At 49.3% G+C, this 11,278-nt stretch overlaps 1 protein-coding gene across 1 annotated transcript; it reads right to left on the bottom strand.

Annotated features, from left to right (window-relative positions):
- Nucleotides 1-2,062: 2,062 nt before the first annotated feature.
- Gli4 (GLI family zinc finger 4) lies at nt 2,063-7,454 on the bottom strand. The gene is given in 11 exon segments (XM_029469451.1): nt 2,063-2,610; nt 2,612-2,661; nt 2,664-2,706; nt 2,708-2,797; nt 2,799-2,895; nt 2,897-3,010; nt 3,012-3,183; nt 3,186-3,410; nt 4,043-4,138; nt 6,188-6,407; nt 7,430-7,454. Coding segments are annotated over 10 exon segments (1,023 nt in total). The 5' UTR covers nt 6,237-6,407; nt 7,430-7,454; the 3' UTR covers nt 2,063-2,523.
- Nucleotides 7,455-11,278: the final 3,824 nt, after the last annotated feature.

Raw genomic sequence — 11,278 nt, 5'->3', positions numbered from 1 at the left:
TCCAGTTGCTGCAGACAACACCCAGAATGTACCCAGTAGGTCTAACAGCTGTCCAGTTGCTGCATAGGTGGGCTCTTTACTCTTAGTTTTAGCCTGCATACCCTAGTTTTCCCAACAAACCTTGAGGCCTCGTGAAATTTAGGGGCTAATGGCATACAACTAGCTGGGCAGAGCTACTGGTTACTCAAATGAGGATATAATGACCTTGTCTACCTCTGCCTTTTGGAAGGAATTACTGGAAAAGCAGCTAGTGCTCTCAACCACTGAGCCAGCTCTCCAGCCACAGACTATTAACTTTTAAGGAGCCCAGCTCTGATTATTTTAAGCAAGTATATCTGGAGTTATTAATGAGAGATTTTTAGATAAAGGGTTTTTATTTTACTTTATAACCAGTTTGTGTGTCTGCAGATGGAGGCAGACAACCTGAAAAGCTTCATGGGTTTTTTTTTTTTTCCTTATAAGGTCACAAGTTGCAGAACAGTGTAAGTATCTGTAACCTAGAGGCCACTAAACAGAGAACGATAAAAACGACACCTGTGGGAACCCAGAAAGTGTTGGCATCAGGTTGCTTTTGTGTTCACAGATTTTTAACCATATCCAATAAACTTACAAATTTTAAGGCACAGAAAGTTTATATAATAGTCTTACAAGTCTTGAGATACGTTTGTATTTTGACAAAAGTCTGAGAGAGCTAAGGAAAGCTGAGGAAAGGAGAAGCGGTAAGCAGCTGTAACTCCCACTGGAGAGTCTACTTTTTAGCTGTTTTAAAGCACCTGGCGTCTTTTCCTGGGCTGTTTGGTTTTTCCTTTTGCTGACAGAGGCAGGAGGCCTGTCTGACCCAAGACAGAGATTCTGGGGGAAACTTTTAAACAAGCATGCTTGGGTCAAGAGAGGGGGCCGTAAATCCAACACAGAGCCAGCTTTTAATAAAGTAGGACAGCATAGAAGATTTCAATGTCATTCATACCTAAAAGACCCCTGAATCCCTGCGAAACTAAAATCTGGTGACCAAAGCAGGCAGAGAACAAAGAAGGCTTAGAGAGAAGACCTTCGGGTGTGAGCCACAGGCACAGCGAGCAGCTGGTGGAAGAATAGAGGGCTTATGGTGCCTGTAAGGGCTGTGCTGGGCAAGGGAGTGGGGGTGGGGCGGCAGTAGCCAGACCTCCATGGGCAGAGATAGGAGCCAGCTAAGAGAGAAAACAAGCAAGAAAAAGAAGCAGAGAGAAAAGGAATGCTAACAGGAGGTGCCTGATGTACCTGTGGAACTTAAACAGGCTCCAGCGAGCCAGTGAGAGACAGAGACAGAGACAGAGCAGGGAGCTCCTAGGACTAGACGAGGAGAGGCAAGTAGTTAGCCATGGTTATAGGCAGAGTAAGCTGAAGGAGGAAGTGAACAAGAGAGGCAGAGCGAGCTCCTGAAGGGAGCTGGGGAGCAGCAAGCTCCAGGGGTGAGCTGGGAACCTGCAGCGGCGAGGGGCGGCATCTGTAAGGTTTGGTTTCCCATGGTGCAGCAAAACTCAGCAGCATACTGGAAAACACAGGGCTACCAAACAAAAAAATGTCTACACAGTCCTTCGAGACCAGACAAAAACAGACCTGAGGTGATAATCTTCACTCATATGCCAGAACTGGAGGACAGCAGGATGTCCCCGACTCTGTCCCTGTAGACTGGGCGTATGATCACGTCTGATCTCCCCCTTAGCTACCCAGATGTCGGGACTTGCAGAAAAACTAACCAATTGCTCTGAGGTTCCAATATGCGTTGGCCAGGAAGGTTTCCTTTTGTTCTGCTTACAAATCTGCAATGGTCAATCTGGAGTTCCACAGGGCCTCCAAGGCCACAATGTGCTCGCCCCCATCTAGGGCCTGGCACTGACTGGTGACTCTTAATTTGTAGTAGCCTGGATATCAGGCTTTCACAGGCCGCACCCAGCTTAGGACCTATCTTGAACCCCCTGACCCTATGTATGGGGGCTCCCAGGGATCCTGGACAAGCCCCCCAAATGTTATAGAGTTCAAGAATCCCAGGAAAAGACCACAGACTCCATCCAGATTATAGTTGGTTAAATTTATTGAAACCGCTAGAAGGACACTAGTCTCTGAGCCAAACTAGAGACTGCTGTGCAAGGGGGCGGAAGGATTTGTAATGAGGAAACCCACACTGAGTGTCTGCACAAGCAAGCCAGGAGCTGTGCTGCTCTGCCAAGGTTAGGTAGTCAGGGGCGACCTCAAAATAGGCCTGAATATCTGCATATGCAAGTTACAGAAGCCAAAGAAGTCATAACAAGTAGATGGTCCTGGCTGTACATTTCTGAGTGGGAGTGACTGAGTCAGGGTTACTGGGATCTTCCAGGAGCGGGAGTCACAGAGAAGTGGCTAGTGGGTTCCAAGCTGAATACCTACCAGGAAATGGAATTTCTTTGGCCATCACACCTGGACACAGGACATGTCCTGCCGGGTCCCTATAAAGCATACCCATCTCATTCGGTAGGAGCAGGTTTACCCAGTTTATTGGGGTGAGCGCTACTCGTGGTAGTGCACCCTCCGGTGCTGGATGAGCTGATAGCTCTGGCCAGAAGCTTTGCCACAGGTGTCGCAGGTGAAGGGCTTCCTCACCCGTGTGGGTCCGTAAGTGCGACTGTCCTCGGAAGGCCTTGCCCAGTCTTCACACCTGTAGGGCTTCTCGCCGGTGTGAATGAGCTGGTTGTTCGATGAGCACCGAGCCCCAGATGAAGGCCTTGCCGCAGACATACTGGCTGCAGACATACGGCTTTTCCCTAGTGTGCAGCCGCTGGTTGGCGCACCAGGTTGAAGCTCTGGCTGAAGGCGTGACCACATTCGCCACACTTGTAGGGTTTCTCGCCATTGTGAATGCGCAAGTGCTCTGTGAAGTGCCAGGCCGCACTGACCCCACTCATAGGGCTTCTCGCCTGTGTGGATGCGGAGGTGCTGCACGAAGCCCCACCAGCTCCCGAAGTCCTTGCGGCACTTGTGGCAGGCGTAGGGCTTCTCCCTTATGGCTGCGCTGGGGCTTTAGCAGAAGAGAGTTGTACTTGAAGCTCTTATCACAGGCCTCACAGGGGTGTGCCTTGATGCCCTGTGGGTCCCTCTGCTGGCAGTCTCGACCTAAACTACTGCCTAGTTCAGCAGTCTTCTTGGCGCTACCCTCTGTCCCTGGGGCAAGAGTGCCATGTGCCAAGTGTCTCTTTTCTGAGAGCAGGGCATGGCTCCTGGAGGCAAGCCTGCTGGCTGCTCCAAGGTACATTCCTGGCTAACGCTGTCTCCACACTTAGACATGCCGGGAAGGCTCTTCTGGAGGCCCCTCAGTGCCCTTCCATCTGAGGCCAACCCATCTCCACGACTGCAGGAGTTGCGAGAGGCTGGAGTTTTCTCAGACTCCCACTCAGAGTCTAAAAAGAGAAACGGCCTAAGGTAGTTCCCAGTCTCACCCCTACTGTAGCACTCTGGGAGCTGAGCCCAGGGAAAGCCTGAATGGGGGACTCTTCAGAGGGGTGGAGAGGCTGGGAGGGGGGGTGTAAGGTGGGGGGAGGGGTGTGCCAGGAGCAGCCAGGTCCCTGTCCTGTAGGAGCCTCAGTGGTGGTTAACTAGTCCTGTGATACCTCTCTTAGCTGGGAAAAGGAAGTACAGGTTGCTATTAAGAGCTAGCAAGGACCTGGGGCTTTGAGAACTCTCGAAAGTGGTCCTTCAGGCTGAGATGGCTGCGAAGATACTCATTTTACCCCACGAGAGTCAGGTGGCAAGAATGCCTAAGGCCTACCCTGCCAAAGAGATCAGATCTGGATGGGGCGAGACCTCATTCACAGCTCCGTAGGGACCAGCAATGGCCTGGGTCACAGTCACAGTCAACCCCCGCCCACCCAGCGTCTATGAGTAGACAAAAAAACGGTAGCTAGGCTTGAAGCTAGGCCCAAGCCGAGACCCAGGAAGGATGGCCTGGCCCTTAGCACACCCAGAGAAGTGCTATACTGCATCCAGCTGGGGGCTCCCAAGGCTGCCTGAGGCCTACAGGCTGCTCACTCACCAAGCCAGGTGTCTCTGGTGATCTTCACTTCCTCTATGTCTTGGAGGTCTGGGTCTGCTGTCCGGGAAGGCACCTCAGAGCTGGAACAGGGAGAGCCTGGAGGGAGGGACTAAGGCTCACGCCCTACTCTCCGGAGGGCAGCATCCTGCCTTTTCCTCCTTCCAGAACGTAAGACTCCAAGGCTTTCCTCCTTCCAGAACGTAAGACTCCAAGGCTCTGGGGCGAAGACCCTGACACACAGTACATTCCTCACCCATGCAGCATCCCCTTATGCCCCCAAAGATGGATGAGGTGTCTTGCCCATCAAGTAAACCCTCCCGAGGTCCTGGCTTTGGGAACTCATTCTCCTTCAATTCTGTAAGGCAAGCACAAGCCCGGCTGCCCAGACAGCTCTTGTGCCTGCCCCATGCTTGCTGATGCCCTGGCTGACTGTGGTCTTGCCTCCTTTCCACCCATCCTTGCTCTTTGCACTCAGCCCTGTGGCTGCCCCTTGGTCCCATCTTCTCAATTCTTAGCATCACAAGTCAGCCCCGGCTCGTGATCTGTGCCTGTAAGGGCAGAGAGACCCTAGAAGGACCATTTATCCCATACAGCCGAGACTGGCCTACTGCTTGTAGGTTAGCCAGAGTGGACCGGGCTGTGGTTTGGAGCCTTTCTTGTAGGCCCCTGGCATAGGGACCCTTGGGTGCCCTTTCCTTATGCTTTCTTCACCTCTGCTACTTCCAAAGGAGCCTGAAATGACCGTGTAAAAGGTTTGCTTTGCAGGTTGCTGGGACCTAGATATTCTGCATGGGCCCATTTGGGAGAAGGTTCCAAGAAGTCCTGGAAGAACTGCAGGCGGGTTTCAGAACACTGGGGTCTTCTCTGGTAAAGAATGTGCGGGATGAGCCCAAATGGTGTGACACACGGTAATCCCAGAGACTCAGGGGGCTAAGGCAGGGAGACGGTGCTGTGAGGCCCTTTTCCTCCAAAACCAAAAGAAGACAAACAAGAGTGGGATGCATGGGCCTTTGAAAGTAGGAGAATAGCTTGCAATCTTAGAGGCAGCCCTGACCTCACTGGTAGCTAGGAAGCAGGCATAGAGACCACCTGTCACCTGTTTATCTGTGCAAGGGGCGATGGCCATTCCCTCATCTACCTCCAGACACTCAGCACCTTCCCAAGCTCCACTACGACTTTGTAAAGTCCCTGCCACCAACAACCATCCCTTAGTCCGGAATCCACTTCATTTACTTGTTTCCCAGGCATACCAGGAACAGCATAATGCTGTCAGGTCCTGTCTAAGAATTGTTCTAGGAATAGGCAGAAGGGTCCTTGTAGCCAGGCAGCAGACAGGTCAGGGCTTGGGGTCCCTACATGGTCTGGGGTTGACCCCTATGGTTCCCCAGGGAGGTGTGATCTCTGTCCTCATCCGTGAATGTCCATCTATAAGCTGTGGCTGGGCTTTGGCATCACCTAAGAGAGCCTGGCACAGAACACAGCTGCCTTCCACAAAGCTCAGCCTTACTGGATCAGCCATGAGATGTCTAGGCCTGCACAGAGAGCTGGTCCTATGTGGGGTCTTCTCCTCACTGGCACTGAGCATGCCTCAAGTATCAGAGACCATGTAGTCCAGAGGCTTCATCCCTGAAGCACATGGGAAGCTTCACTGGTCTCCTGAGATGCCTCTCTTCCTGGTCTAGGATGTGCTGGCAGAGGGAGATCTTCTCTTCCTAAAACTGGGCCCATCCTGAGGCCATTTTTCCTTTTATACTGAGTGTACTGGCTGGTTTTGTATGTCAACTTGACACAGCTGTAGTTATCACAGAGAAAGGAGCCTCCCTTGAGGAAATGCCTCCATGAGATCCAGTTTTAAGGCATTTTCTCAACTAGTGATTAAGGGGAGAGGGCCCATTGTGGGTGATGCCATCCTTGGGCTGGTAGTCTTGGGTTCTATAAGAAAGTCAGTAAGTAACATTGCTCCATGGCCTCTGCATCAGCTCCTGCTTCCCGTCCTGTGTGAGTTCCAGTCCTGACTTCCTTTGGTGATGAACAGCAGTGTGGAAGTGTAAGCTGAATAAACCCTTTCCTCCCCAACTTGCTTCTTGGTCATGATGTTTGTACAGGAATAGAAACCCTGACTAAGACACTGAGGAAGAAACATACCCGGGGGCTGTTCCCTGGGGTCAGTCAGGGTGGCCTCTACCACTGCCATCTTCCACCATTGCCTTAGGGCTCCTCCCAGAGGCCCCAGTGCTGAGCTAGCCAAAACACGGATCAGGTCAATCTCATGGGGTAGAAATGGGGCAGAGGGGCATAGCAGTCTGGAGCAAATACCGGGAGGGTGCCCATTGGAGTGCCACACGGTGCTGGTCTCCAGGTGTCCCTGGTGATGAGAGACGATTGAGTGATAAGACAGGAAGGGACTTTTCAACATCCTCTAGAGAAGCCTTCCCGAGCCCTGCTCAGGGAGGCACCTGGGACCTGAGGGAAACGAAAACCAAGGCAGAAGGTGGGAATGGATTGTTGTTGAAGAGCACCATGTCAGGTCCTGAGTGGTCCTAGGTGAGCCTTAGCTTCTCTTCTTAGCAAGAGAACATTGCCAAGAAAAGGCAGGTGACCTCCTGAGGAGCTTTGGGGCCCATGGTGCAAGGGCCTGAATGCTTGCTCAAAGTGAAACGGGCACGATTACAGGCAGCCTCCCCAGCAAGGCTAAGCAAGCAATTCAACCAACTGAGCCCCATCCCGGCTTCTCAGTACCGTAGCCTAAATGTTTATCCCAATATAGCCTGCAGAGAAAAGAATGCTTATTCTAACAGCAAATACTCCTGCACCACAACTGGGGCTCTGGCTCCAGACAGTGTGAGGCGTCAGGATTCTAAATCTAATTTTAAAGGGGGTTATTTCATGAAAACCAGAAGGGATACATTTCCAGAGGGTAACCTTTTCCTCGAAACCTGAAGAGTCTGAGGCTGCTATCCCCAAGCCCAGATTTCCCATAGTAGCACTCACAGGGGTTGTGTGAGTGTGTGTATCAAAGACGTATTTCCAGGCTGGGGATCAGGCTCAGTTAGTTAAACCGCTTTCTTAGCATGCCTCACACCTCAACACTTTTTTGAGGTGTTGGGGATTGGGCCAAAGAGAGAGCCTGGTTTTCTTCCACAAAGTGACAAGGGGGAGAGAGGATGACTTGGGGCGAGATGCAACAGCACACACCAGGAGGCGGAGACGCTGGGTGCAGGCGCTGGGCGGACACTGTGGGGCCGCCCTACTGGGTCCCCTAGATTGAAACCACTCAGAGGACTCGGGCTTGGGGTGACCGAAGTCACTGCAGGAGAAACAGGCAGGCACCTACGCGAATGAAAGGAAGAGTCCGAGATGGAACCACTGGGAGGAGCGACCACTCACCTTGAGAATGGGAGGAGACCGCTCGTTCGCGCCGGCCGGAAGTGCTCTGTCTCTGGGAGGCCCCGCCCCCCAATTCCGGGAGTCTCTGGACCCCGGAGGACCACACCTCGGTGGCCTCTTGACGCTCAAAGCCATTAAGCCCTGTAGCTTCCCCGCAGAGGGTGTCTGTCCAACGGCCCAACACAGTCCAGTCTGGACGATCTGCTTTCAAATTAGCCGAAAAGCCCGACAGAGGCCCTCATTTCCGCGCGAGGCAGGAGTGTGAAAGCCCAGGTGTTGGGCCTCGGAGGATGTCATAGTAGGGTCATTGGAACTGACCCCAACCAAGACCACACATGATGCCACAAGCTGCCACTAACCTTATATAGTCTTGCAGACTGTCAGGGGGTGTGTCATCGCATGAGGTTGTTAAAAATTCTCACTGCAAATAGATTTTCGTAACCAGCGCCAACCTCAGGACGCTGGAAGGTGCTGTTTGTAGTGACTGAGCGACTACCAGTTGTTATGTAGACTATGGGAAAAGACCCCCTAGACTTAATTCAGATTATAATTAAGCAAAATTTTAAGGCTGCTAGCAGGGCCACAGTCTCTAACCCAAGTCAGAGACGTGGTGCCCAGAAGTGGGTGCAGGAAGATGAGATTTTAAGGGCAAAACCCACAAAATCTGCTTTGTTCTGCCAAGATTATATGATAAAGGTGATCTCAAAATAGTCCTTGAATGTCTGCATAAACAAATTAGAAAACCAAACCAGCAGTTAGTCATAACAAGCAGATGGTTATGGCTGTACATTTCTTAGGGATGGGGAGTGTCAAGGAGTCAGGTTGGGATACCTTGTCTTTGAGGAACTTGAGTCAGAGACAATCACTATACTAGGTTCCAAATTGGGTTTCTAGCACAAAATGGAGTTTCTGTAGCCATCACATCAGGCATTTGTGATCCCTATGGTTAGAGTGTGAGGACCCCGGAAACACACACACATGCGCGCGAGCTTGTGTGTGTGCGTGCGCACACACACACACACACACACACACACACACACACACACACACGCACATGCACACGCACACGCACACGGGGCGATTCCAGGGAGAAATACTGAGTAGCTTTCCCTGATCTAGTCTGCACTACATGAATGATGTGTTTCAGCTTAGAGGGCCCGGAGACCCTGGCCTTCACCCTCAGATGCTAACACAGAACCTCCAGGCATGGTGCTTTGGGTTTGCATTCTTAAATGCAAAGTAGTAGAAAAGGCCTCTGTTAGGTTTGCTCCATTAGAGAGTTAGGACACACTCAGGGCAAGCTATCCAACCCAATTGACTAGAGCTGGCCCTCCAGGGTATGTTCAGGAGTGCAGGAGGCTCCATCTCACCTAAAACCTCCCAAGCTTCTCCAGGCAGGAGGGCTAGTTAACCCCAGAATCACTTATATGAGGTTCTGAGAGCCCTTCCCATACACAGGCTCCCAGACCTTAGAACAACTGACTCCATGGTGGCAGTGCCATTCAGGTCAGAAACAGCACATAGACATCACCCACCTGCCAAAATGAAAACAAAGACTTAATTCATCAAAGTCCATACTTGTGGGAAATCCCGAAATGTTATTATCCTTGCTTTTTGGCTTTAGTAGTTGGGCTTCTGGTTAACTGTTCTTGTTAACTCAAGTATGCCAACCTAGGATATGGTCTTTGTGCTTAAAAACTCACCCTGAAAAAGACTCGGTGCTACACTGGGATCCTGAACACCCAGTGTAGTCTTTGGCCAACTAATAAAATTTTTGTTGGCTTAAACCCATGTCCGAGCAGCCTTCTCTGCTAGATAACCTACATCATTTCTGGAGGTCCTACAGAGATCCCCAGAGACCAGACCCTGAGACACAGGGGTGAGGGCAGGGGCCAGTCGTCAAATGCTCTCAGAGCCGGGAAGAATGCTGTGGTCAAGGAGCTCTGAAGAGACGCAGGACCTGAGATGTTCTAGGTCCCAGGACTCCCTTTGGTCATTGCTGCCTTGGGAGAGCTCTGGCACCTGCTCCCCAAAAGGAAACTGTAGCCATCCAGTGGCTTAAGGAAACTGTAGCCATCCAGCGGCTTAAGGTAGAGTGGGGATCAACTGAAAGGAGGCCTGGCCATTAAAGTAATCAAAGCTACAACACCTCCCATAATAAACCAATCATGCGTTTAGGCCTGGCCAACACCCTTGTTAACTCTTTAATTACCTGTAAACCCTTGTCATCAAACCAATCTTCAGTAATATTTACAGGAGCGATCACAAAAGCAGGTTGTTGTAAAATGATAACAGAATGTTTAGAATAGGCTTTTAAAACACAATTAGTCGAATTGCAGCCAATACAAGATACATCAAAAGTATTATTTTTAGAATGTAGAATAATGCTCATATTTCCTACTGATAGGACATAAGGCATGTGAACACATGATGTAACAGGCTCTGTCACCCAAGCTGGACTTGATCTTTTAGGCTGAGCACTCACATCATCCCCGACAGCACCCAACTCCTGTATGTATCTTTGTTGATAAGCTGTGTGGGTCCAGACTCCAGCAGGCAAAGCTGATGAGGGGAGGATAGGTGGAGATGGAGAGTCAGTAGCATAATTAGTCATACTAGCCACTCCCCTATATTCTGACCAGTCTGAAATCTTGAAGTCAGTCCCATGAGGCTGATAAAGCACAGGCTTATTTATTTATTTATTTATTTTTAGGGAATTGTGATATTTGTGTATTCTCTCATCCCACAATGTGGAAAATGTTGTGGTGCCTGGTATTCCTCTGCCTCTAGGCCAGTGGGTAAAGTGACTGGAATGCCATTTAAACTGTCTTTGTATGAGTCAAGATCTTTCCCCTGTAATGTAGTAGGAGATACTCTCAGATATCCAGTAGCGTTCTGCTTTGAAAATCATTTGGGGGTACCAGTTCCCAGTCCTTGGTAATTAACTTCTCTTCTGATTGATAGTGAAAATTTTTCCAGCAGGCATATCCATTAACTTAGTATTATTTACCATTCCCACAACTTCTGGGCCTTCCCATACCGTTGGATGTAAAAGGAGTGGATCAGGGATATAGGCCCAGTACAGCTTCCCTGTCATCATTGTCAGGGCAGTTTGTAAGCTCACCATCAGCATCATTCTTTATCCCAGCATTAGCGTGTTTTACTAACCACTCTGGCAGCTAGCATGCTCCTTCAGCATCCTTCAGAAAAAAACACAAACATGTCCTCTTCCCCATATTAATACCTGATCAGGATCATTTCATGTGTCAGTATGTCCTTCCATTTTACTTAGTTGTAGGGTGCCATAGACACTTAAAGAGCTCCTTGGGATCTAAATTTTAAAATAAAAGAAGCATGATTTAAATAATTTTGTGGTGTACAGGGATATAATTGTCTCTTTTTTTATTTTATGAAGATATTGTTTTAAAGTTTTATGGTCCCGTTTTATAATATCTTCTCCTTGCGGATTATAATGAATCTCTGTAATATGGGTAGTGTTAAATTGTTAACAAAACATCTCAAAGGTTTGACTGTAATAGTCAGCTTTATAATCTGTCTTAATCTTATTTGGAACACCAGGTACAGAAAAACAGTGTAGACAACAACTAATTTTATTTTTGGTTGTTTTATTTGTTAAAGCAGTTGTAACTAGAAAGCCTGAGAAGTATCAATACTCACAAGTGTATTTTTAAATTTTTTAAAATCAGAAATACTGTAACATCTATTTGTCATAATTGATTACGTATGAGTCTTTGAGGATTAACACCATTATGTGGTGTATGAAGAAATTGAGGACGCTGAGGACAAGTCTCTATAATTTGACATGTTCATTTTCTAGAAATATCAAAT

The sequence above is a fragment of the Mus caroli genome, chromosome 15 (assembly GCF_900094665.2).
Source record: "Mus caroli chromosome 15, CAROLI_EIJ_v1.1, whole genome shotgun sequence".
NCBI lineage: Eukaryota > Metazoa > Chordata > Mammalia > Rodentia > Muridae > Mus > Mus caroli.
The sequence above is the reverse complement of the archived record's forward strand: the minus strand, read 5'-3'. Positions and strand labels throughout refer to the sequence as shown.